At 53.9% G+C, this 26,589-nt stretch overlaps 2 protein-coding genes across 12 annotated transcripts in view; one reads left to right on the top strand and one right to left on the bottom strand.

Annotated features, from left to right (window-relative positions):
- LOC128091854 (cytochrome c oxidase assembly protein COX14) overlaps positions 1-26,589 on the bottom strand; it is a 161,638-nt gene that overhangs the window by 85,775 nt on the left and 49,274 nt on the right. The window lies entirely within an intron of this gene.
- Positions 1-26,589, top strand: part of HDAC7 (histone deacetylase 7) — a 60,209-nt gene that overhangs the window by 17,120 nt on the left and 16,500 nt on the right. Inside the window, exons 1-2 of one of the 11 annotated variants that reach the window (XM_052705224.1) lie at positions 2,567-3,013; positions 4,980-5,050. The exons of 4 other annotated variants lie outside the window; for them this stretch is intronic. Coding sequence is in view for 2 of the 7 variants with exons in the window: in XM_052705218.1 (XP_052561178.1) it covers positions 8,529-8,631 (103 nt within the window). In the remaining 5 variants the exon portion in view is untranslated. Of the gene's footprint in view, positions 1-2,566; positions 3,014-4,979; positions 5,051-6,891; positions 8,632-24,102; positions 24,472-26,589 lie in introns of those variants that run through there. 6 more of the 11 variants (XM_052705222.1, XM_052705213.1, XM_052705215.1 and 3 more) reach the window with 6 other exon arrangements.

The raw sequence follows: 26,589 nt of genomic DNA, 5'->3' as shown, positions 1-26,589 counted from the left end.
AAGAGAAAAACAGCAGCTTGCCCTTGGGTTCCACGTGGAGCCAGGAGCAGGGCTGAAGGGACGGATCCAGCTTGGGAAGCCCAACCCCTGGCTGCATTCCCCATCCTTTGGGAAGGATGGATTGAGGGGAATTTAGGGCTCTGAGCAGGAAAAAAGGGCTAAAAAGGGAGAATAAATCCCTTTCTCCTGCTGCTGCCAGACTTAAAGCATGGAGAAAGATCCCAACGAATTGCATCTTGGATTGGTGTCACTGAGTGATATGCAAATATACAGAGTGGGCACTGCTGAGACTTTCACTGTCAAGTTATTGGGCATTCTCAGAATGAGCTGTCTGTCATCAAACCACTGGCAATTTTGGCATCGTTTGGAGCTCGGGGGGCACCTTGATGTGCTCTGCTCTGCGTGGGGTGAGGTCAGGGTGGGCTCAAAGCTCAGGGCACCATCAGGTGCTGCTCGAGCATCGTCTCAGAGGGGCTTAAGCCAAACATTCCAGATGAACCTGGAGATAAATGAGATTCGAAAATGAATGGGAAGGAAAAGCCGATCCAGGAAAAAAGCATCGATGAAAGGGAAAGGGAAAACCCCAAAGGTGAGACTCAATGTGAGCAGCTGCAGCTTGAGCCAGCCTCAGAGAGCACCGAAAATAGCTCACATCGGGTGCCAGCCTGCGTGCACGCATGCATGCTCGATGTGTAACTTCCCATATTCTGTTCTGGTCGTGTAAAAGCGAACAAAATAGCTCAGCAAAAGCCCAGCTGCTGCCCACTCGTGTTTCGGTGTTTATCTCACTGCATCTGCACTGCTTGACCTCTGGAGGTGTGGAGCCCCAGGGCTGAGCCGCAGCCCAGCGCAGGTCTCCTTGCTCTGGGATGATGCAGGGCTCTGCTCTGCATCTGAAGTGATTTCTTCTTTGGAAAAGAGAAGTGTGATTCGGTGGTCAGAGAATCCCCCCTGCTTCGGATTTCCTGGAAATGCTGCTGTCCTCTGGCAGGAGAGCTGAGCCAAGTGACCCCCGCCTGCAGGATGCTCCTGGCTGTCAGCAGGGAAATCTGTGGGATAACTTTGGGGGTGATTTGAAGCCCCTGAGGACCACCTCCTTGGGTCCGCATGTGGCTTTTTTCTTTCTTTGTTTTTCCTCTTTCTTGCTTTGAGACGTGGGGATGCTTCCCCTGCCCTCTGCACAGTGCTCCAGTTGTGGCCACCCCAGGGCAGAGCAGAGGGGAGGAGAACTTCCCTGCCTTGGTGGCCACGCTCTGCACACTGCAGCCCAGCATCCCATTGGTCTTCTTGGCTACTAGAGCACACTGCTGGCTCATGGTCAATCTTTGGTCAACTGTTGGTCAACCATTGATCAACCAGGACACCATTGGTCTTCTTGGCCATGAAAGCACCCTAACGGCTCGTGGTCACCATGGTGGCCAGGATGATCCATGCTGACTGCTTGACAACTTACATATCTCATAGAATCATCAAATGGCTGGAAGGGACCTTAAAGATGAGAATACTGCTATGAAAAGAGTACCTGACTCTATTTGCATAATATTCTGCAGACCATGGACCTGCATAATATTCTGGATTGGTACCATTCCATTTTCAAAGTGAATATGTTTCAGGCAGCAAGATAAATAGCAAAGAAAAGGCTTGTGAGCTGCACAGCTCTTTCCTGCTTGCACATCCTGTATCACTCCGGAGCAACCTTTGCTTTTAGCAGGCGGATGCTTTGCATCCAATCAGTGGAGGCAGCGGTGGGGAGCGAGTCCTGAGGGAGAGGGCAGGAAATGGCAGCAATCACCCGCAGCCAGCCCCGTGCTGCTGCTGCTCGCTGAAGGCGTTGCTGGATTTCAGATTTTCAAAGTAAATCCACGGCAAAGGGTCTTTTCCAGAGCTTCACAGAGTCAGGCGAGAGATTTTCAACGTGCAGTTCCTAGTTTTTCCTCCTTAAATTGGCCTGTGGGTTGAACCAGCACAAAGCAGGGTCCTGCAGGTTTGGGAAGAGAGGTAAAAAGCTGCAGTGACAGCAGAGAGGTCGTGCTGCAGGAGGCACGTTTCCCCAGTTGCTGCGTTTAACCAACCTGACCCTTCTATTTTCTCTCTCTGGGATTTCTCTGTTGTCACATTGCTGATGGCAGGGGATCTCTTGCTGGGACCAAACACGTGGCCAAACAACACTCAGCTCAGCACTGTGCTCCCAAAGAGCAGCCCCTCCAGCTGCCTGCTTCAAACACTTCTGGGGATTCACATTCCCTGCTATGGCTGGGGCCCTGCATTGCATCCCAGAATCAGAGAATTGCTCAGGTTGGAAATGGCCATCAGGATCAGCAAGTCCAACCATTGAGAAGACGACGCTTTTCTGATTGCTTGGCACCAGCTCTGTGTTTGTGTGTGAGCTGTTTGTGCTGCAGGAGATGCAGTATGTGCTTCAGGAGGAGCAATAGGTGCTGCAGGAGATGCAATAGTTGGTGCAGGAGATGGAATATGTGCTACAGGAGGTGCAATAAGTGCTGCAGAATAAGCAGCAGGTGCTGCAGGAGGTGCAGTGTATACCATAGGGTAGCACAGGGTGGGCTTCACCCACACCACACCGCACAGCGCCACGAACCTCATTTCAATACGAAACCACGCCAAAAGAGCCAGATCTCCTTTTTGAACCCCACACCCACTCCTCCCCCTTCCTCACCCCCCCCACGCCCCGTTCGGTCCCCGCTTCCAGGAGCCCTTCGAACCCTCGGGGGCGGCTCAGCTCCATTCCCACCCCGAAGCCCCCCGGCCCGGCCCGGCGATGCGGGCGGTTCCATTGGCTGCAGCGCGGCTTCGGGGCGGTGCCGCCCGCAGACAAAGCGCGGTGGGCCGGACCGGGTCTGGGCTTCCCGTCTCCTCCCCGTTCCGTTGCGGCGTTGCAGGTGGAGCCCGGGAGCTCCGAGCCATGGATCCCCGTCGCCAACAGCCTCAAAACGGCTTCTACGCCCTGCCGACCTCCCGGCTTCGCATTTATCCCTGCACGGCCCCGCCCGAGGTGAGGGGGGTCCGGGGTTGGCAGCGTCCTGGGGGTCCGCTTTAGGGTACTTTCCCTCCCTCCCCCCCAGAGCCCCGGTTCTGCCCTACTGAAGATGCTCGTGGCCGGAGGTGGGGGGCAGGGGGGGTTTAAGGGGTGCGAGCGCGGCTCTGTGCAGTGTGAGATGGGTTGTTCTGTGTTTAGTGCGGGGTTTGGGTTCTGCTGGAGGGGTTCGTTCGGTCCCGGTCCTTTTCCCTGCTGCTGGTTGGGCCGTAAGGGATGGGAGCGGCGGCTCCGTCGGTTTGTGACACGTTTAATGAAGTTGCGTCCTTGTTTTCTCTCGGAGTTGCTCAGAAAGGATGGGAACAGCTGCTCTAGAAAAGCAGTGTTGATGCATGGAGTATCCCAGCTGTGCAGTCTGTGCCTGCTGCAGCCTGCAGACCTGCAGGTTATCCTGTGTTTGGTCTTTGCTGGCGGTTCCCATGCTCCAAAAAAGCAGAGCTTCCCACACCTTTTTTCCATGATAAAAGCATTATCCGTGTTCAGATGCTTCTGCAGAAGTAGTAGGGGGATGCTTGGCTGCATGAGGGAAGGGAGAGCTGTCACTTCTGGGAGCAAACTCCCTGAGGACTTGGGCTGTGCTGTGATTTTCGCCTTGTTTTTAGCCTAGAGAATGGTCTCAGCTCCTTACAGAGCTGTTTGCTTTGGGAAGCCTTTACCCAGGTGTCTGCAGAGCATTTCGCCCAGCACATCACAGCAGATTTCTGGTGCTTCCTGGTGTGCTCTGAGGATTTCAGTCCTTCCTGCTTGGCTGCCTGATGTGAGCAGGAAGTGGGAGAGTGAAAATGGCAGCAAAAGTTTTTTGCAGCAAGGCTGAAAGCATTGAAGACGTGGGCATGTGGGAAGGTTAGAGCTGGCAAGAGCAGGTCCTAAGCCTTTCTGATGTGTAATTTGTGTAAGGACATGTGGAAATGTTAGGGCCAATCTGTGCAGGTGTGTAATCTTGTCCTGGGCATCATGGCAGGAGGGAGGAGGTGGAGTGCAAGTGCACATGAGGTGCCTTTTCCAGCAGTTCATGACACTGTTTGGCTGTGTCTTGCATTGGCAAGAAGCTCTCTGGGATGGGGATGGTGCCCAGTTTTGGGTCTGTGCGTGGTGCTCTGTTCTGTCTGGGGCTGCTCTGACTTGACAGAAGTGTTTTGGAGCTCTGCAGCATTGTTTTTAGACTTTCAGAGCAATGAAGTCCAGCATCCTGGAGGCTGCGGGTGTGGATTTGTGGTGTTTCTCTGGCGAAGTTGAGGAACTCAGGTCTGCAGTGGCTGAAGCACGAGTGTCACGGCTCTGGCCCTTGTTTCTGTGTTCACACTTCATTGGGCTGTAAGTTATAATGAAAACCCAGGCTCTGTCTGGTGCTGGGAGCTCAGCTTTGGTTGGGAACGGTGGCTTGGTGTGTTTTGAGGCAGGTGGCTCTAGGGATGTGAGTGGCAACGCCAATGGCTTTGGGGTGCTGGGCTGAGGCCAAGCAGAGTTTTCTCACTTCAGGGCACTTAGAAATGACTCTTGGGAGGCTGAAAGCCAGCTCTGCCAAACCCGAACCATTTAGAAACTGTTCAAAGACAATATATTAAGGCTTGAAAATGTCAGTAGTGAGAGGCTTTGTGTGCCTGGAGTCTTTGTGGAGCAGGCTTTGGGGCTTTTTCTTGTTCAAGTGATGGATGAAATGGTAGATGTGCTTTTTTGAGAAAGACCAAGAGATCCTGCAGTCATGTATTTAGCAGCTGGGACCTTGAGGAGGGGTAAAAAATAAACAAACCAGAGTGCTGGCAGTGCTCTGAACCAGGGCAGCTCCTGCATCATTACCCAGCTCCAGCAGGGTTGTGTGCGAATCCCTTTGCTTTGGCTGGGGATGGAACCATGTTTGTTGAAGGTTCAAGCACCAGGGCCTTATTTTTTCTGATGTGATCGGTTACCTCTTGTCTTCTTCCAGCTGTAGCAGTGTCCTGCTTTGTTCCTTCCAGCCAGAGCGTGGGGACAGGGACGGCTGCGCAGGACGGGGAGGTGAGTCAGTGCTGTGAGCTGTTGCATCGAATCCTTCCCGAGGTCTGTGTCTCATTATCTTGCTATGCTCCCTGAAGGCAAGAATGCATCCTTCCCCGATTTCAGGCTTTGCTGGCTTCCTCTTAGCAGCTTCTTTGCTGACTTTGTGTCGTTGGTAAAACGAGGCTGATGACTGATGGCCATGGGACCGTGTCCTGGCCCTGCTGAGTCTGGTTGCAGCTGGGTGGGCTCGTGTCAGGCTTGAGCAGCCCTCTGTGGGCAAGGCTCTGAGAGCCCTGCTCTCTGCCAAGCTGCCCTAAAAATACTACAGAAGGCCCTGCAGCTCGCACTAAAAACACTGCAGAAGGCTGTGCTGAGCTGCTGTGATGTTTTTCTTCCTTTGTTGGTGCCTGCAGCAAGTGTGGTTTGGGTCTGGCCACTCCACTCCCGTGCTGCCAAAGCTGCCTTTCCCTGGTGAGCAGGGTGCAGTGCTTTACAGGCAGTTTTCTTGCTCTCAGAGATCTGAGGCTGTGTGTTGGCGGTGGGATGTTTTCCAGCAGGTGGACAGCATTCGGGGTGCAGAGCTGGTGAGCTGCAGTTCGTTGCTTTTAGCAGGGACTTTTCAACGTGGGTTTGTTAAACTGAGCCAAGGATGTTTAGGAGGGCAGCGCTGTCCTGCAGAATGTATGTGAAGGATTTGTTTTCGTTCTCTGCCTTAGAGAGCTCCAGCTTCCCTTGAAACAGTCTTCCAGATATAGCAGCTGTTGCTAACACTGAATGAGCTCTGAGCCTTTGTGTGCTGTGCAGGATTCAGTCACTGGTGCTTGAGTTTAGCCAGAGCAAGTGAAGCTGGAATGCATGGATGGCTTCATCCCAGTCATCAAACTATAAATAGTAAATGTAGCCCAAGTCAGCTTGCTGGGCTGACTTTGGAAGTTCCCCGGGCTCACCTTAAAGGAGGGATCTGTGCTGGGGCACAGCAGCCCTGGGCAGAGCAGGGCTGGAGGTGGTGATGCACAGGAACCTGTATTTCAGTGTATGAGGTGGCAGTCAGTACGTACGTCCCTGTCAGTGTGGTCCCTGTTGGGTAATATGGGAGGATGTTGAGGAAAGAGCTATGAGCTGGTGCCAGGCTGCCAGCCACGTTGCTCCTGGGCAGGGAGCTTCAGAGCAAAGGGTGTCAGTGGTGCTCCTGGTCCCAAGGATGGGCTGGAGTGGGGCAGCAGCTCTGTGTGACACTTGGGTGCATTAACACATCCATCACACATACCTGCTTGCCCTCCCTCCTCTTAGAATCTCAGTCCACCATGCTTAAGGCTGTGTGTGCAGTGGACGGTGCTGTGGTCAGTCATCTTTACCTGGCTTCTTGCACCTTATCACAACCACAAGCCCCATCACTTGGACAGATCCAGCTCCATCCCATGAGCTATTTACAACAGAGAGGCTTAGCTCTTCCCAGGGCTGCACTGCATGCTTGGATTAAACCAGTGCTCCCACCAGTGTGAAGCAAAGTGGCTACGCTCGCCCTGCAATCTGTCTGCACTGCAGTGGGGGACAGTGTGTGCTGGGCTGGGACTACGGGTGCTCACTGTGGGGTACAAGAGGAGGGAGAGGTGGGAGCTGGGATAGCGCTGAGAGCAGCGAGGACCTCAGACTGGCCTCCAGGAGGGACTCTGATCACGATGGAGAAATGCTTTGGCTGTGCATTGTGTGCCTCTGCCTGGAGCATCCTCCAGTGCCAACCTGGGAGTGGGATGTGTTGCTGGGTGGTGCACAGTTCGGGCTGCCAGATTGTGGCATTGCTTGCTGATGGCTCTCCCGGGTGCTCAGTGCATTTACTGGATTGCTCAGGATCAAAAAAGCCCTACTGACTGCTATCCAAAAGTAATGCCTCAAAACCAAGCCTTCACGGAAGGGGAATCTCTTACACAAGGGAGGGGAAGGCTGTGTTGATGCTGATGCTGCTTTTTCAAAAGCTGCTGTTGCGTAAGCATGAAGCCTTGGGCAGCACAGAAAACGTGGAGAACGTCACTTCCCAGAGAGCTTGATACAGGATTGCCTTCTGAATTTCTTCCTCGATGCTTATCCAAAACTTCAAGGCTTATGTAAATCCTGCAGGTTCACTCGCAGTTTGATGCACTGAGGCTTCAGAGGATGTTTCTGTGCGTAGCCTGGGGGCACGGCTACTGAGAAGAGTCTCCTCTTTCCTGTTGCTATTTTCCAGCTCCAGCTGCCTTAAGCAACACTTAAGAGGCCACAAGCTTTCCAGTATTGTCTGTTGGTGGCTACAGGGTGAGAATATCTGCTGCAGAGAGGCTGGGAGGGTAGTAACAGCTGCTGGAGGTGTGCTGTTCTCCCAGTGCCCTGTGCAGGTTTTGGTGGGATGTCTTTATAAAAGATGAAGCTGGTGAATTGGGAGTCCCTGCTTGCAGCTTCTTTCTGTCCAAAAGCAAGGAGAAAATCGCCATTCTCAGCTCTGAGGAGGACATTCTGATGCTCAGAGCCTCTGCTCTGCACGTGCTGAGAGGTGGATGCAGGGAGCACCCTGCAGTGTGCTGCTGCAGGGACTGGTTTCAGGTGGCAGGCTTGATATCCAGAAACCGTAGCTTGTATGTTTGTTTTCCAAGCACCTAAGGCTTGAAATCAAATACACTCTGAGTATTGCCATTTAAATTTCCTTACATTAATCTTAATGCTGGCTGCTAACCGAGACCAGATCTTTCTCAAACACATCTGGTGACCGGGCAGATCGCAGCCCTCCCTTCTATGCGTGTGCTTTGCTGGAGAGCTGTGAGGCTCTGAGGGGGGGGTTGGAAACACAGAGAAGGGGCTGAGCTGCTCCTGGGGTGCATCACAGAGCTGCAAGCCCTGGTTTGGAATCCCATGTTGATGTGGAGGTGGCCTCGGGAGCCCATTTCTGTGTTTGTTTTGCCTCAAAAGCACTCATGGAGGCTCTACCTTCACTTAACCAAATCTCGGTGAGGTGAGAGTTGTTGTGCAGAGTTTCCTCTTTATATCCTCTTATGTCACGCCGCCCCGCCGGCTGAGCGCTCTCAAAATAGCTGCCAATCCCTGTAGGTTTCACTTCAAGGTCTCTATTCTTAGCCTGCTGGTTAGCTGAGCAAGCCGCCTTGCTCAGTAGTCATGAGTTCAAGGACCGAAGGGTGAAGAATAGCAAACTTGTGCCATGCGAAAGTTGTGTTTGCGTTTCATGGCAGCTTTGAAGGGACAGCTCGGGCACAGCCCTACCCAGCAGCCTCAGCCTGCTGTGCTCAAAGGCTTCTGCACCGACGTGAGCACGAAATAAGAGCTGCCGGCGTTGGTGTGCGCTCCGGAGGAGGCAGACGGCTCTGCAGATGGAATGACTCAGTGCACGAGAGTTCATTAAGTGCCCTTTTGCATCTGGCCCATCTTCAAGCAGTCTTATCTTGCTGCGTCTCGGTGCTGCCTCGATGACCAGATACGTGCACAGCAGGAACGAAGCAGAAGTGAATGTGGGATGCGGAGCGGTGGCTTCCCGGGAGCGGAACTAGCTGGATGTTCTCAGCCTCAGGGCACATCTCTGACTCTGTCTGCGGCGCTGGTGATGTTCAGCCCGTCCTGTAAGTGCCTCTCACATCCCTGGGGGGGGTTTTCCTTCCTTGCACAGTGCTGTGGACTGGCTGAAGGTGTTTGGGAGCATCCTTCTGGAGTGGTGCCTGCATGGGGCGGAGCTGAAGCTCTCACCCCGCTGGGTCGGTGCAGGAGCAGGTCAAGTTCTTTGCTGCTTTGCTTACTTATCCTCCATTCCCAGCCCTGTGCCCATGTGAGAGCTTTCTGCAGCCTTGCAGCTGCAAGAGAGGAGCAGGCAGCGGCAGCCCCAGCCGTAGCAGCAGCAGGGCAGTCTCAGCTCTCCTGCTCTGCCATTTCTGGCTGTTTCACAGGAAACTCACTTATCACATCCGAAGGTGTTGCCCAGATGGGTACACAGCCCAAAGGACTGACCCTGTGTTTAGTCCTTCAGCAGGACCCAGCTGTTCTTTAGAGTACATCTTGGGAGCAGTCTTGTTTTCCAGACTTCCTTTGAACTTGTTGAAGCTGTCTGATGCCATTTCTGCTGGCTTTTAGGTGGGTTCCCAGCTGGGGTGGATCTGGCACGGTGTGTGGGGTGGTCAGAACACAAATGGGGCAGCATTCCGCACCCAGAATGTTTGTTGCATGGCAGAACTGAGCTTTCGTGGGGCAAAAGCTGCTGGCCATGGCTTTTGCTATGCACTCTGTATGTGGGGTTGCTGGGGAGTGAGTGCTGTGTACCAAGCTCACATCCTGCCTATGCTGTGGGTGATGGTCACGTGCAGGCGAGGCCTTGGTCCTGTGCTTGGCTGCTTCTTTAAAGATGTATTTTTAGGTGCTTTCTGGCTTCCTCTTCCTCCTGCACGGCGCTGAGCTCCTTTCTAACTCCCTCTTCTAGGATTGCTTTTTGAGCAATCAGTTCCTCCTTAAACCTGTTTTTGCAGGCCTTTGTCTGTGCTTGGGAGCTGTCCCAGTTAAGCATTAGCAGCTGCTGGCTCTTTCTGGGTAAGCAAGAACAAATAAAGGTTTAGAGTGAATGAATCATTTGAGCCTTATCTGTCTCAAAGCCGGGACAGCTGTGTGACTGCTGCAGGAGCCTGCCTGCGGGGCACAGAGGCTCCTGGTTGAGGCGCTTCTCCTCCAGTGGTCAATGCTTAATAGGGTTGTGCTGCTGATCTGTGCCGTGGTGAATTCTGCTGTGTTCCTTTTTGAGCTTTTATCCCACGCTTGGTTCTGAAGCACAGCTCCGCATTGACTCCCTTTCCTTCAAGGTTTTGTTGTGGGTTCCTAAATAAACTCGGCTTGTAGGATGCTTGAAGTGGTTTAACCTGTGGGAAAAGGGTCAGTGGCGGCGGAGCACGGTGGTGGGACCCACGTAGGGGATGCAGTTGGACAGACAGATGTGGCATCAGTCACAGGGTGCTGTGGGGACTGCTGGTGATCCTGGGGCTCTCTGCTGAAGCTGAGGGACGCAGCCAAGCATCGGCACTGCAGGAACCGGCGTGACTTTGCTGGTTTAAGAGGCAGGATTTGTAGATTAAGTAGCGTTGGTTCGATAACAGAAATGTGGGAGTAGGGAGGGAGCAGCAGATAAGCCTTGGGCTCGTGCCTGAGAAGTTTTGCTCTGGCCCTAAGGTGGGGACTTACAGTGGAGTTGGTGTTTTGCTGAGATGAAGGGGACGGTGCCCTCTCCCCTTCCCCTCCTGCTGCTGTCTCTCTCTTCTGGCAGCCCAGATTAGGCTCAGTTCACCTTCTGCCCTGCCTTAACAGTCACACAAGGCTTGCTTACAGCACCAGAGCTGTTGAGGAGAGGGTGGGATGAGCCAGCAGGCTCAGATATGTGACCGCATGGTGCAAACTCCCCTGAGCAAATCTTCACTGAACACACACTGCAGAGCCTGCAGCCTCCCCACAGATGCTGCAGGATTTTGCTCTGCAATGGGGCAAAACATTTCCCTTCCTCCCAGCAGTGCTGGGAACGTGAGCTGCCCTCTGCTTTGTGGCAGCAGTGGCAAACCTTGCTGTCGACGTGGCAGGAAGAATTAAGGAATTGCAATCAGGGCACAAGTGCAAAAAGGCCTGCTAGCACACTGACTCCCCATAGGAAGACTGTAGGCTGCACAGAGCTTTGCTTGGAGCCCCAGCAGAGCATGTTCAGGGCTGTGGGCTTCTCCTGCAGTGCTGGTGATTCCTTGGGCCTCCCAGAGCTGGGCAGTGATGGCTGGGCTCACGGGAGGAAGCTTTTCTCCATGGCACAGGGAAAGCAAACAGGGTTTGTACAATCCTTACAGAGCTGGGCTGGAACCTGCTTTTCTAGTATGGCAGACCAGGTCTCAGTTGTTCTGCCTCCTTAAAGCAAGTGTGCACTCAGAGAGGGTTTGGCTTTTCTGCCTATAACTAATTTTTTAGCCATTAGGTAGATTGGGGTAGAAGTCCCCGCTGGATTTGTTGTTGTGAAGCTGTTGGATGTTTGTGTTGTGAGAGTCTGTGCCCAACTGCATGCTGGATGTGACTCCTTCCTCGTCAGCTGGATGCTTCTGGATTAAATCAGGGTTCACCTGGAATAAATCACAAGCAGTCTCTCTTCTTCCATCTCCAGGGCTCTGCCGTCACAAACAGCTGCTCACTGCAGTAGGTGAGTGGAGGCAGAGCGTCCTGCCAAGCCTTCGTGTCCACAAATGACTAAATCCTGCCTGAAAAGTCCAAGTATAAAAACATTACTTCTCATTTTTTGGCTTGGCCATGTGGATTGCTGGGATGGAGCCAGCCTGGTTGCTTGGCCAAAGAGCAGAGCAGACCCTCGGGTTGGGGGACGAGGAGATGGGGGTGGGAGCTGCTGCAGGGCTTGGAGCAGAGTTTGCAGCATGCAACCAGCTCACGGTGCTCTCTGATGCTGCTGTGCCCGCTGGCAGAGTGTGCTGGCAGCCTGCAAGCCCTCGCAGTTCATAAATAACTGTGGGGGCTGGAGAGCTGGGCCAGTGTCTGGTAGAGGAGCTGTCGTGCCAGCCTCTTTGCAAATGCAGCACCTTAACTGTGTTTGGGCGGTGAAGCTCCTCCTTGCTGCTTGCACGGTGCCTGAATTTGCTTGTTAGTTTGGGTGGTGGTGGTGGTGCTGTCCTCATCACAGCCTGGCTGCCTGATTCTGCTCGGGTTTGTATGGCTGTAAGATGGAAGACTCGATGCTAAGTGTTCAGGGCACGCTGCTCTGGGAAGGGAGAGCTCTGAGCAGCTCAGGGCGAAGACTTTGTGCTTTTTAATATCCGTTTAACATAAGCTGAATGGAGCAGAAAAGGGGATGGAGAGCAGTCTGCTCACAGCCCGGTCCAGCGAGGTGTCCTGGGAGCACAGATCTTCCTGTCCCACCTCTGCAGCGCAGGCAGCTGCAAATGCAGGTGCCTACAAACTCAGCAGTTCTTCATTGCTGGAAGCCCCTGACCTGCTGCTGCTTCCTGCCCTCTCATCTCCTGCTCCCTGATGGTGTGGGCTTGCTGTTGGTGGAACTTGGCTTTGATGGTTGCATCTGGTTGGTCTGGGTCAAGCAGAGCAGCAGTAAGCAGTGCGATGCTGCAGGGCCTGGTGCCTCTCAGTGTCCATCCTCTGCTCCCCAAAGGGACAACCTTTGTCCTTGCTCTGAGAAATGCTGCTTGCAGGGTCTGACTGCAGCGTATGGATGGAGATAAGGGTAGGGCTTAAGGCAAAAAATTAAGAGAATTTCCTGCTGCTGGTGATGGAGGCTGGATAACAGTGATTAGGAGCTCCAGCTCCCATCTGCAGCCTCCCAGGGTGAGTTGCTCTGCTTTCCAGCCCTGTGCCCAGCTCCTGGCTAGATCCATGTGGGATTTGTGCATCAGCATCTGCAGTTCTTGGGCTATCTGATGGTTTGCAGGTACGTGGAGCTGCCGAAGTGCTGCATCCCTCTGTGTCAGGATGGAGCCTGGCAGCCCAGACACCCCCCCGACGTGGCCAGGCGCAGTGGTGAGACGCTGGTATGCGAGATGTAAACTCAATACCAAAGTTTAGATTACAGCCCTGTGAAAAACATCAGCTCCCCTAAATGGAGCCCAGATGGTGGAGGAAGCTGTATGGCGCGTGGAACCGGTGGAGGAATCGCAAGGAGCGAGCAGTGGGATGGGACCAAGGGGGTGGGGGGGAGAGGAAAGAGGTAGAGTTACAGCCCAGGGAGGCTGCACTTGGCCACATCCCTGACACGGGTCAGCCCATAACCCAGGCTGGATATTCCTCCTCTCCCCCTTAACAGCAACTCCGGAAAACGAATGTCTGCCGGGTTGCATCAGTGTAAACGCAGCGTTTCCAAAGCTGAGGTTTCCCACAGCCCATGACAGCTGAACTGTTGGGCATGAGAGGCTGAGGGCTCTTGGGCAATTGGCAAGAGAAGAGGCAGATGTGAGGCGGCAGCTGCACAAACTGCTGGCTGGGAGCTCTGCTGGGTGAGAAGGCTTCTGCATGCCGGCTGCAGCAGGTTCAGCACCGAAGGTCCCGCATGGATGCAGGGGATGGAGCTGCTCAGGTGAGACATTGCTGGGTGTTTGCCTGGGCTGAGATTGGCTCAAGGTCCTGGTGTTGTGAAGAAAGCCAAGGTCCCAGGGCATGACCAGCAGTCTGGGAGGTTTCAGAGTGGAACTGGTTGGTGTTTTTTTTGGGGGGGTGGAGTGATGGAGAAAAGCACCATGGTGATGGGGGGGCCATAGGGTGCAGCCTGAACTTGGTGCTGCAAAGCCAGGTGGTGCTGCTTGCAGTGAGATGGAGGCCTTCAAATAATTCTGTGGTGATGAGAGAGCTAATTAGTGCCTTCCTATATGGTGGTCTGGGATGGCAGCTGTCAGAACTCTTGTCTACGCTGGGACGTGGTGAGGATGCGCTGGGCAGCTTGGAGTGTCCATCTCCAGACGGGTCAGCACATGAAATAGCATTAGGAGTGGCTGTGTTAATTGTCCCCTATGTGAACAGGAGGGCTTTGGGAAGGTAATGGGAGATAATGCATTTATAGAGAAACCAGGGTTCTTTCAAGGAGACCCTGAACACGTCTAGATGGGACCGATGCTCTCCATTAGGACCCTGCCGTCCTTCCTTCCCTTTCCATCCTTCTCACATCTCTCTCCCTTCCCCTCCTTGTTAGAGCTGCTGTGTTTTCCTTTCCCTTTCTCTAATAAAAGGAGACGATGGAGAGGAGCAGGAGCCCCATCCCCACTGCCTGCGCTGCTGCTGGCACTGGGATGCACGTGTGGTGCTCGCCTCAGAGAGAGCCCACATCCCTCGAGATAACAGTGTGTGCAGGAGAAACACACCCCTCCCCTGGGAGATAAGCTTGTGTGCAGACACAGCCAGAAGATAAACACCCAGGAAAGCAAACATCCAAGCTATACACCTGTATGGGTACAGAGCACCTGCAAATACCCTCTGCAGCTGCGTGGTGCGGTTTCAGTGCTTGTTGGATTGGTTCCCACCCTGTGCTTGTGCCAGAAAAGCTCACACGAGGCTGTGCTGTGCCCCAAAATCTGGAGATGCACAGGGAGAGACGTGGCTGAGCTTTGTGCTCTCTGGATTCGGTTGGTTGCAGCTTTCAAAGATGCTCAAAGCCGTGCAGGCCCCAAAGTGCTGTTACACCCCAGGGCTGGAGCAGCTGCTGGAGGAGTATTTGGGGGTGGGGGAGGAATCCCTTGGCTCTTCCCGTTGCATTTTGAGGTTTTGGGGCTTTGATCTGAGGTCTCCAGCAGTAAGGCGTCTGGGCACAGAGCAGGTTTTGCATGGCTGGTGGTTGCTGTCATCTTTGGGTTCAGCTTTCCAGTAGCTTTTGGGTAGTTTCAGTGCACAGCTCAGAGTCTTACAGCTCCTTTAAATTGCAGGAAGGGCTTTGTTAAGCTCCTCGTTTCTCAGAGAAGTTGTGAAATTGGCACCAATTAAACCGTTGCTGACATGGCCTTGCCACAGTGGGAGAACTTTGCGGGGGATTTCGACACGTTCTGGGGACTTTTTTCCTGTGTGAGTGGGTTTGGGGAGGGGAACTGTTGTAGGAATTGAAGGAGAACGGATCTGCAACCAGCAGAGGTTGGGAGCAGCGCCTGGTTGAGGCTGCGCTCCCTGAGTTTGAGGTGTCTGCAGTGGTGTGGCATTGACATCTGAGCCTGCAGCCGTCCTTGCTGTGCTGTGTTTTAATGCCTGTGATGGGGTTTTGCAGCTGCAGCCAGCTCTGAAACGTGGACTCTGGTTGATGTACTGCAGCTGCAGCCGCTGGATTTGGATCTTGCCTTGCTGTCAGGTTCCAGAGGTTTATTTTTCAGGACTGACTGGGAAATAGTGCAGGTGCTGTCATGTGTATCCCAGGTCAGATAAGGGGCCGAAGAGTCTGGTGATGCTCAGCTCTGCTCTCTTTCCTAGTGCCTCTCAGGGGCTGTTTCTGCATTATTTCTGAGTCTCTCAGTGGAAGTTAAATGATAAAATGAGCACTGAAGCCATGAAAACCATGGAGTGCTGTGTGTTATGCTGCTTTACAAGCAGTGGGACGATGGCTGTTGGGTGTCCTCAGCTCCTGCAGCTTGTGACAGTGTTTGAGGGATGCCCTGAAGGTCTCAGGTGCCAATACTCCTCTGTGTGTGTAGTGATGCTAAACCTTTGTAGGTAAAGGCTCTCCAGAAGCAGAGCTCCACTCCCCAGCCTGCTATGCGGATTGTAGAGATGTGCTTTGACACTTCACTTGCTCTAAAATAAATAAATGCTGATAGTGGGTTGTAACCAACCAGAGGGTGGTGGTGGTTCGTCTGTCACCAAAGAGGCTTTGCTGCAATGCAACCTCAGCTCGGGAGCGAGCAGCAACCTGAGGAGCCCTGCATGGACAGGTAGGAGCCTCGCAAGGCAGCAGATGCCAGCTCAGTGCTTCTTGTTGGCTTTGTAAATACTGCAGCTGGATGCTGAGCTTCCCTGGGAGCTCAGATGAAGCTGTGGAGTGCTCCTGATGTGGATGTCATTGAGCAGAAGTGTCTGCAGCTTGCCTCTTTGGGCACGCTTTGCTTTCTGTCTCCTTACACGTGCAAGGTTGTGTGTAAATCTTGCTGGTTTTGCTCTCAGAGGTTTATCAGTAGCGGATCAACAGGAGCTGGTGTCAGGAGCAATGATGCTGGTGGCAATGCCACAGTGCTGTTGGTCCTCAAAAATAACTGATCAGGGCTAAAGGCTTCGAGTCTGCTTCTGAATGGTGCCACAGGTGGGCCATCAGGTAGGAGAAAGGACTTTCCATCACCTCTGGAGCTCAAAAATGAGCAGTTCCACTTCAGAAAGGGCCGTGGCTTGTTGTGCAGCTCATGGCTGCACAGTGCTGGATCTGCCTTGAAGGAGGGCATGGTGGTGAAGCTCAGGCTGGTTTCATCAGCAAAGGAGACCCAAAGAAATGGAGCAAAGCAGTGTTGTGGTGGGAGCAGAGGACAGTTTGCAATTTGTGCGTTGGCCCTGAAATGCCGTCCTGGGAGTACCGTGTCTGATCTGATTTCACATCGAATCACAGCAAAAAGGAGCCCCTGGAGAACTGTCTGGAGCCTCATTCCTTCCAAAGAGCTCCCAGGTTTGTTTTGCAGCTCCTGTCTATCTTATTGGCTGCCTTTTTTTTTATGCTTGTGGTTTGAGGTGTGGATTCATAACAGTGACAAATGAAGAACCCTTGAAAGATCTGTCAAGCCTCAAGGAACTGGAAGGAATTTTTCCTTCTTGGTGAGACTGTGCTGTCGGGGCTGGATGTCCTGTTGGGTCTGGCTTAGCTGTGAGTAACTGTGCTGTTGGGTGGAGGTTTTCTCCTTTCTGCAGGAGCCCAGACTGGATGATGGCCTGTGACAGCGATGGGAACAAGTGATAATGCTTGGCTAGCACACTGAGGTCATTTCGCATCACGCAGACGTGTTGGGGACGATGTGCCAAAGTGAGCAAAGAAGGTGGAGGGTGTGACAGAGGAGAAGCTTGGGAGGGGCACAGGGTGTAGGATGGGGTGCTGGCACATCTGGAGGTGGGACGGAGAAACTTGCAGAAGGATTTGTGGGCTGGGGCTGGCGTGAGCTTGGGTGTGTGCTGGATCTGCGTGTCCTCTCTTCTTGCTGCCTTATCTCCTGGCTTGGGGCACGAGGCCTCCCAGCATTGCTGTTGGCCGGAGGGCATCCTTGCATAACTTACCAGCTCCATCCGTGCAGCTTTTTCCTCTCTGCTCGTGACTTGGGTGTTGCTGACCATGAGAGTGAGAGGTGAAACCTGGCTGGAGCTCACCAGGCTGGTTTGGAAAGCCAACATGCTACAGTTTGCTTTTCTTACGTGCTTTTAGCATTCAGATATCCTGATTAGGGAGAGAGGGCTGCCCCAATTGCAGATCTCACAGGAGGTGCTGGAGTGAGGAAAGCTCTGTAAGTGGCATCTCATTACAACATCTGGTGGTTTTGTTTTGTCAGAATATCTAAATGAATTGCAGAAAAGTCATGATTTGCATGGATTTGATGCAAGGATTTGGTCACAGTGGCTTCCAGGAGGTTTGTGGGTTAGGATGGCACTGGGATGTGTCTTGGGGAGTTGTAATGGAAGAGTGTGCTGGACCTGTCTTGGCAGGAAGGTGTCTGATGTGGGTGGCTTCTGAGCGTGGTGCAGTGCAGAGGTAAGAGCATCTTGGTTCCAGCAAAGAGAGGGGTTAGCATCTTCATGGCAGCAAGTAAAAAAAATCAAACCCCTAGCCAAAACTCTACCCAGGATCTGTCTTTGTAATGTCAATTTTATAGAGAAAAATATTGCTCTTAGAGGCAAAGCTTTATAAAGAAATTGGATTTGGGGCTGGGGGGAAGTGGATCTAGGCCTGGACAGGGGGCTGCAGGAGGAATTTGTGCAGGCCTGGGTGTGCCACAGCATTTCACTGCCCAGTGGGATGCTGAGAAACTGTGGTGTGCGCTGTGCTCTGGGTTCAGCTCCAGCTCTGGCAAAGCTTTGCTGAGGGAAGCCAAGCATCTGGAGGAGAGGAGGTGCAGCCAGCCGAAATGGGACCTGCAGCAGTGAGTTGGTTGGGAAGGTGAGCATGCTTTTTATCCAGCTGAAATCACAGCTCTCCCCTCCCCAGTCTCATCTGCATGAGGCAGGCTGCTCTTGCTTGCTCCACGTCCTTGCAGCTCAGCGTGGGACAGTCCTGCTGCACCTCTGCCAAATGAGAAGTGGACATGAGCACTGCTCCGTGTCTGCAGCAGATACAGACTCAGCAAAGCAGCTGCAGCACCTCCATCCCTCCTTCCCACTTGGGTGCCTGCTAGCTGTGCGTGCAGCTCACAGGAGCTGAGCAAGCAGGCTTCTCCCAGCATCCATCCCTGGGCTTTCAGCTTGGTTTCTTCTCCAGCAGCAGCCACATGCCCTTTCCACAGCCCACACAGTTTTTCTTGGGTTGCAGGAGTCCTGGCAGCAGGCTATCAGAGCTGACATCCCTGCCAGGACTCTGGCTAGACCAGCTTTTCTTCTTTGCTTATCACCTTCAGGAGCAGGGAAGCTGCTGCACAGCTGCTAAGCCGTGGCAGAACTTTGTTTTTGTCAGCCAAGGGAGAGCGAGAGTTCAAGAGTTGTGATGGCTGTGGAGGGACCACCTAAGAGAGCATGGGAGGTTGGCAGGAAACAGCATTGAGCAAAGAAATGGCAAATTGATGTTGAAAATCCTGGAAGGGGGAAAGAGTTATTGCTATAGAGAAGGAGAAACAACATGGGAGCACGGGGATGGCTTGCCACTAGATGGAGTGAATGGTCCTGTGGGGATTGATTTCCAGCCTCTGGCAAGTTCAGCCCTACTCCTTGTGGGAATAGGTCCCTTCTTTCTTGACCTGTTGCTGGGCTTGGCTCTGGGGAGCTGTGCTGGCAGCCAGCATCCCCTCCAGCACTGCTGCAGTGTGGTGGCCTGGGCTGTCACCACCCGTTTGACACGGAGCAGAAGAGTCACCTTCAAGAGTGATGGGACCAGAAAGTGAATCCCTGAGCTCCCGTAGCCTTCAGCAGAGGCCTTTTGGGGACTCTTTGGCCACCTTTGGTCCTTAGGGTGAAAGGATCCACGTGAGATGATAGAAGAGCCAAGGGACATCTTTTCCAGCCTGGTTGAAGTGGTGAAGCAGGTTCTGCTGGGCTCTAGGCAGGGTTAGTGCAAGAACTGGGAGCATATCCTTAGGATGTGGATGGAACCACAGGAGGACTCTTCTTGCCTTGTAGCCACCCTTGGGGACTTGGTGAACTGCACAGGGACCCCACCACCTCCTCTTCTCCCACCTCTTGCTGTAGATGATGGCAGGAATGATGTGCTGCTGTAAAAGGAGAGAGAACATGGGCAAACCTCAGCTGTCCCTCTCTGGAGCCAGCTGGAGCAGCAGGGATCCCTGCAGCAGCTCCTGGTGACTCGAGTGCCTGTCTGGCTGCTCCATTGGGACACAGTGCTGCTCCCATCCCACCCCCCACACCAGGGGAGGGGTGAGCTACAGCAACAAAAATGCACCCTTCCACTTGGGTGACTGCTCCCACTTTGAGATGAAAACATTTGTTCCTGAAATTGGAGTCATTCCTGGGATTGCAACACCCAGGCTGTGTTTCCAATTAATCTGCTGAAGTCGTCATGCATTTCCAAGCGCCTTGGCTCAGCAGAGAGAAATCTGGCACTGGGCTGGCTCTGAAATGCCAGCTGAGATGTGCACGGCATGAAATGAGGAGAAAGCAGCCCTGGTGCACCAGACCCTGGCAGCTGGCATAGGATGATGGGGGAGGGCACGGGGCAGCTGTGATGTGGCTGTGGGGATGTGGTGGAACACAGAGCAGCTCCCTCCTGGGATCAGGGAGGCTTGGAATAGTTGTCGAATGACCATCGGGTTTTTCCTGCCTGGTTTCCTTCTGTTTCTGGGTGTGTGTTTTCTTTTGGGGCGAAGGGGAGGGGAAAGGGAGGGAGGTGGGGGGGTTTGAAGTGAGTTATGCGCAGGCTGCTCACTGCGTCTGCATGAGGATATTTACAGCCTTACTCCTGCAGCAGTGCTTGCTGGGGTGATGTATCAGCCCTGATGTTTTCCCTGTCCTCCTGTTGGGGTGCTCCTACCCCCAGGGAGCTGGGCTTGAAGTGGAGGGTGCCTTGTTTGGAGCCTGTCGATGCCTGCAGTGCGATAGCCTGCATGCTCCTGGCTTTGACTGCTGCTCCTTTCTGCTGAGTCCAGCAAGCCAGCACGTGGCACAGCACAAGTGCAGAAGCCAGCCTTTAAATGCTGCTCTGAGTTGGAGCTGGCAGATCCCTGGAGTCAGCAGGTGGGATGGAGTGATGGGCAGCAGCATGGGACGCAGCACAAACCTGCTGCCATCACCTGCTTGGGCTTTGCTGTGCTGCTGGGGGCCGGCTGACTGAGGCAGCTCCCCTGGAACTCTGCACCTGACCCTCTGAGTTCTCCATCCTGAGGCAGCAGCGGGTCCTGGTGCTGCATCTCCACGTTGAGCAGCACTTTGAGGAGCTGCAGGAAAGACGGAGAGTCCCTGCGCAGGGCTGCCTTTGCAGAAGTTGGGGATCCTGCCTGGAGCTGGAAGTGACCCGATGGATTCTTCCATCTCCCGTGTGATTTCTATTTATTTATTTATTTGCTTTTTTGGAGAAATGAAATTGGATCTCGAGCCCCGTCCCAGCTGGGTGGGAGTGGTGCAGTGCGTTCGCCCAAACGCTCATGGAAAAGCCGAGCTTGCGTAGAAATCTTCCCTTTCCAAGAATGAGGCTGGGGCCCCCTCCCTCCTGAGTCAGCAGGGGTGACGGATGGGGAAGCTCAGCTCTCTCCTGCTGCTGGGGTCACCGTTGCCTTTTCCCTTCAGGGGTCTGTAAAGAGCACGCAAATGCAAATCCCTTTCACCCTTTGGAACCTGGAGCAGGGATGCAGCGTCCTCCAGCTGTCCTCTCAGTGTGCCATCGGTTTGCTTGCAGCAACGCTTTGTCTGGAGCTGGAAAGTGTTAAGGGAGGACAGTGACAAGTCCACTCCCAGATTGGATCATGTTTGCTTTCCCATCTGCGAGGGCAGCACCGGGGCAGCGCGTTCTTCTGCAGTGCCGTGCGAGCCTGCGCAGCCTCCTTGGAGGCCAGAGTGAGCAGATGCGTAAAAGCCTGCAAAAAAAGCCAGGGAAGCGAGGAGAGGAGGGGGAGGGCAAGTTAACCACTGGTGTTTAGAGCTGCAGTGCATCAAATTCTCCTAGGGATGTGCTGATCTCCCAAGTTTTGCTCTATTGGTGAATAGAGCTTTCCAGCGTGTTGGAATAGTCTCTGCTGCGTAGATGTTTAGCAAGCGAGGATGTAAGCTTTCTATATTTGCCTGCAGGACAATAACACTGCTGGTTTCTATTTTTAACATGTCAAGAGGGACAAAAATGCACTTGGGAGCCTTTGGGGAGCAGAGCAGCCGGGCTCACAGCTCTCCTGGCACAGCTGGGCTGTGGATGGGATGGCAGCGGTGCAGTGAGCAGCAGCAGCTGCTGTGAGAGTGCCTGGTTCCACTTTGCAGGAGGTATTTTGGGCAGGGCCAGTGGGGATGCAGAGCCCTTGCTGCCTGCACGATGCTCATGGTCCTTCCATGGCTGCTCTGAGCTCAGCAGAGGAGCACGGGGCTGTTTGGTGTTGTCCCTCTCCTTCCTGCTCCCGTTTCTCTCCCTGTTGAGGCTGTGGGTTCTTCTGCCAGCCTCACCCACTCACAAGCAGTGGGTTTACGTTGGTGTGAGTTGCTTGCAGGGTTTTATGGCTGCTGATGCGTGTGCTGGAGCAGGGTGGGCACATCACCACTCCTTTGGAGCAGCCAGTGAGGATGTAATGTTGAACTTGCTCCCTGGGGGCTTAATTTCACCTCCTGTGCTGGGATCTTCTGCTCTCCTCTTGGTTTTGTCGGTTTTGTTTTGCTTTTCTCCCTGTGCAGTGCAAAAGCCTGGCAGCTTCAGGATTGGGGTTCATCTCAAACTTGGCTGCTGGGCACAGGGGTGCCACCGCAATCTGAGCATTGACGGGGTTGCACTTGGCAGCAATGAGGCAGCTTGGGCAGTGGATCTCATCGCGCCTTCTTTCTGCTCCTAAATCCCTTTGAAACTGAATTTAGCTCTTGGTTTTGCTGTCCTGGGCTGGGTGCAGCTGCACAGGGCCGGGACAATGGCAGGAAGCTGCTGGCCGTGCTGTCCTTATTGCTGGCCAGGCACTGGGGCTGCGTGGAGCCGCCTCCGCCGCTCCTCCCGTGCTATTTCCATCGTTATTGTGCGGAGGAGAGGAAGGATGTTTCCAGCCTTCTTCCTTTCTGCCTCAAAGGGATGTGGGGAGGGGGCGGGGAGAGGATTTTGCTGGCTGCCCATTGTGCAAAGGGCTCCGAAGCACCGTCCTGCTGTGCCCAGGTTGAGGCACTGCTGCATCTTCATGGAATTATAGAACGATGCGGGATGCTGGTGCAACAAACCGTCACTTCAGGCTGAGTCCTTCCCCTGTTTCTAAAATGGATGTGCAGGGGAATGAGCTCCTTTATGATCCGGTTTATTGCACGTTCCCCTTTGCAGAGCCTTTGCCATTTCCACCTGCTGCTGCGTGGGGCCCAGGTGCCAGCCACCTGCCTGAGCCCACGCAAAGCTGCCCTGTTTGTTTTGTCTCAAAGCAATATCCCCAAAAGGAGGAGGAGAAGAGGACGGGTTGGGGGGGCGGAGGGGGGGAATACCCACTCCAGCTTAATTGCATTTAATGAGCCTGGTGAGGCTGGCTGCCAGCAGGATGGGGCTTTGCCAAGGTTCCTGCTTGCCCGTGAGAACCACTGGGGTGTGGTAGCTGCGCCCGGTTCTGTGGCTGCTGGGAGAGATCCCAGGGCTCCCACCAACCTCTGCATCGCTCATCCTGCTGCAGGGTGGCTGCATGGGGCATGCTGGCCATGGGGGACATGCAGTGACTCGTGGGAGTGACTGTGCCAAAGGGATTGGGAGGGTCTCTTGCAGGTGCTGGAACCTGGAGCGTCCTCAGGGCTGAGTGCAACGCTGCACTGTGCACTCAGCAGGGTGCTTGGTGTTATTTGGGGTCCTGGGGGGGGATTTGGCACCAGCTCTGACCCTGCATGGTCTTCTGAAACCCACCAAGGAGCCGCTGCATGCATCCCTGACGCATGCAATCCTTCCTTGGTGCAAGGAAAACCTCTGCATTGGGTTCTCTGGGGCTTTGTTTACTATTTTTTCCTCCTCAAACAGCTCAGCAGCAGGATTGGTCCAGCATTCTGGACAGCATTGCTATGTGAGCACCCAGTGTGCCCTGGTGCCCTGCTGGGGACACCCATGTCCTGCAGCTGCTCTGTGCCTGCTGTTCCTGTTCTATCCTGACCAGATCTGGGATGAGCCCTGCTCAGACCTGGCCCTGCTGCCTTGCGTGGCTTTTCCAACCCTTGTTGCATTCCCCAGCTTCAGCCCAGCAGCTCGCCCAGCCTCTCACGTGCACTTGTGCTGACCTTAAGTGGTTGCCACTGGTGTCCCTGTGGCACAGCAGGAGTGTTTGTTGGATCCAGGCACGCTTCAGCTTCCTCTGTGCTGAGGGTTTGATGCCTGCACCTTGCCTCACTGCCCCAGCTTAGAGCTGAAGGATGCATTTCGCAGCTTCTTGGTGAGGACCCAGGGCAAAGGATGCCAGAAATGTACCTGTGCAGGAAATTGAAAGTGTTGTGGCTTCCTTCCTCTGACATAAATAGCTCTTGCCCTAAAGCCCACATCTCAGCTCCAGTGCTGGTTGGAGGTGATGCTGAAGCGCTGTAAGCCCTGTTCCCTGTGCATCCTGTTCCCTGTGTGCAATGCCAGTGCATTTTTCCATCTTTCTACTCCTTGCTCTCTTGTTCTCTGTATTGCATTGGGCTTGGGTTATTTTTACCTTTTTTTTTTTTTCGTGACCAAATCTGGCTTCTATCCCCAGCTTTGGACCTCGGCCAGCGTTTGCCAAAGGGGTTTCCTTCTCTGCAGTCTGCAGAAAGGCCTTGATTAAAGAGCAGATCCCCTTGAGGAGTCACTGGGTATTGTGGGAGCCGAGGCTTTTGTCTCAGCAATTCCACATCAAGCAAAGCACCGCTTGTGAGCCCGGAGCTCCTCCCTGGGGGGTTATGAGTCAAGCTGGGCTCTTGCTGTGTGCACGCAGCAATTAAAATGAGAAGGGAAGAAAAAAAAAAGGGGCTGAGCTGAGCTAGAACATTGGTGACAGCACAGCAGTGACCCAGCACTAAGCGAGGCTGCTGCAATCTGGAGAGGCATGAGCAAAGGGGATGGAGGGTGGGATGCTGGGCGCAGCTGCCTTGTGCACCCAGGGACAGTGACACCGGGGACCCCAGAGATGCTGTGGGCACCAAAGAGCAGAGCTGCCACGGTCCAAACCGGTTGGGAACGCTCTCCTCTGCTTGTGCAAATGGTTGGTAATTGAGGGAGAGGTTTATGTAATCGTTTGATCTCTCCTCTGCTTCCCTTGGCACGGAGGCAACATCCTCTCGTGCTGATGTAAGGAGCCGGTGCGGGAAGGCGAGGCGTCCTGCGTGCTGCTTGGGGCTCTGCACCCACCTGCTCCGGGTGCAGGGAGAGCTGCCAGAGCCTCAGCAAAGCTCTGGAAGTGCTGCTGGAGGGCGGTGGTGCCGAGGCTGGACAGTGTCTCCTTCTGGAGCTTGCACTGAGGGAGGAGATGGTGCTGCTGGAGGACGCCGGGGTGCTGGAGTTTGGGCACGGCACGAGGACTTGCTTGCTTGGAGCTGCTGCACATCACCTGCTTTTGTCTCCTCCTGCGAGGCTTGGTGGTATTTAAGGCTTCGGGAGCAGGCTGTGGGATCTGTGCTGCAAGGTGAGGAGGTGCGCGATGCTGTGGGCTGCACTGCAGACCCCATCCAGGCTGTGATACCAGGTGAGGGGTTTTGGGGGAAGGAATCCAACGGGGAGGGATGGTTCCTCTCTGTGCTCTGCTTGGCTGAGGACTTATCCCGATTCTTGGCACTTTCCAGCAGCAGAAGCTGCCCACGTGACTCTGGGGAGCACGCAGTGCTGCTGGCTTTCCCTTCAGCAAAGCTCTTTGGTCCTGGATTTGTCTGGATTTCAGGGGAAACTGCAGCTAAGGAGAAGCTTTCCAGGGAAAGCTCAGGTGCTGCTCTTTGGGATGGAGCCAGTGTGGGTGGGAACTACAGCCAGAGGTGTCCAGCTGTGGCAGGGGTAGATCCTATGTCCACCCCGTGAGCTGTCAGCCCCACCTTGTGCCAGGGTGCTGCTCACAAGGATGTGATCTATCTGCAGAGAAACCAATTAAAATAAAATAAGCAGTGCTTAGTACTTACTCTTGTGCTGCCTGCCCACGGCTTGGTTCAATCCTGTGCCCTCAGCTTTGCCCTTGTGCCTGAATTGCTCTCAAATTTAAACTTGAACCACCACCAGGTTTGGCCATGCGGGATTCCGGGCTCATCTCTCTCTGCATGGATGTGGTTGATGCTTTGGAGGTTTTAAAAGCCTCCCCACGGAACAGAGACAGCACAGGGGGGTGCTGAGCTGCTGGATGCTGTGGGAGCTGTGCAGAGTGTGAAGGAAGCTGCTTGGTTTAAAGCATCACCTACAGCAAAATTCAGGGCTAGGAATACAATCTGGGGCTCTGAGGGTAATTCTGTGATGCGGGGTTACCTGAAATCCTCTTGACCGCTTTTGCCCTGCGGGCGAAACACTTCAAAGATCCGATCCCAACGTGTGGATTTGGGAACACTTTGAAAAGCTGCCTTGGAAAAGGCACCAAAACACAGCTGCACGGCTGCTGGCTGCGTTGTGGGCACCCACATCCCCTGCTGCAGGGGCAGCTGGACCCTGTGTGCAGCAGGAGCAGGCAGGAATGCATTGCTGAGAGCTGGAGTCCTCCTGAGTCCTCTCCCTGTGGCACTTTGCGTCCTCTGCTTTGTAAGGATGCTGCAGGTACAGATCCTGCCCGGATGGATGGGGTTTTCTTTCCCCTTTTGTATTCTAGATAGCCCAGTGAAATAAAGATAGGATTTCTGCACCTGCCAGCATTAATAAAAGCTGCAGCTCCAGGTGCAAAGCATTTTCCTCTGGTGCCCATATAATGCAACCTGACCCCAGCAGCACACTGTGAGATTTTGGGTCCTGGAGTCATAAGTTTCAAAATGTAACTGCACGTATTTGTGGGGAGAAAATTCCAGGGAGGGCTATTAAATGTCTGACTCAAAGGTCACGAGCTGCAAATAACCAGTGGGAGTCAACCTAGCCAGCCCTGGGCCGTTTGCTGCCTTATGTGGGTCTCATTTATGGCTCAGGTTCTGATTTAGGTGCTGGAAATAGCTCAGTAATGTGTTTTGCTCACAGGTGTGTGTGCATGGGGTTGCTGGTTCCAGGTGCATTGCTTTTAATGGTGGCTCATGCTTTGGTTGCAAGGTTCTGCCAGGCTTCAGTCATCAGGTGTCTGGGATTTTTCTGGCAACTTTCTGCAGGGGAGGAAAAGAAAATGAGGTTTTCAAGAGTCAGAGTGAAAGAAAGACGCAGTTCTGCCCTTGTGGAAAAAGTCTTTAGGGCTTGTCATAGAGATACATCATCCTGCTCTTGTTTTGGAGCAGGAATGTGATGTCTGGTAGGGAGGAGTGGGACCCACCCACATCAAGCCCTTGGGCTGGAGCGAGCATCAGCTCCCCATGCAGCTCCTGCAGGGCTGGGGAGGAGAAAAACACCCAGATGCTCTGCTTTTATGGGAGCAGGTGGAGCTGTGGGAGCAGAGGGACTCGTGGAGCATCGCCATAGGGCTGCAGCAGCCACTTGCCACATCCCTCCCCTCTGTAGCGGGGCGAAGATAACGGGGTGACGATGCTTTTCCCATCTTTGTGGGGAGCTCAGTGCTCAGCCCTGTATTTAAAGCCACCATCTGAATGCGTGCACCCCGGGGGCTGCAGGGAGGTTATGTGAGGTACCCCAGCTCTGGGATTTCCTCTTGCTCCAGTCCCAGCTTTGTGATCTTCGTGTTATTTCAACATAATCTTTT

This window comes from Tympanuchus pallidicinctus, unplaced genomic scaffold, assembly GCF_026119805.1.
Source record: "Tympanuchus pallidicinctus isolate F22 unplaced genomic scaffold, pur_lepc_1.0 scaffold53, whole genome shotgun sequence".
Classification (NCBI taxonomy): Eukaryota; Metazoa; Chordata; class Aves; order Galliformes; family Phasianidae; genus Tympanuchus; species Tympanuchus pallidicinctus.
The sequence above is the reverse complement of the archived record's forward strand: the minus strand, read 5'-3'. Positions and strand labels throughout refer to the sequence as shown.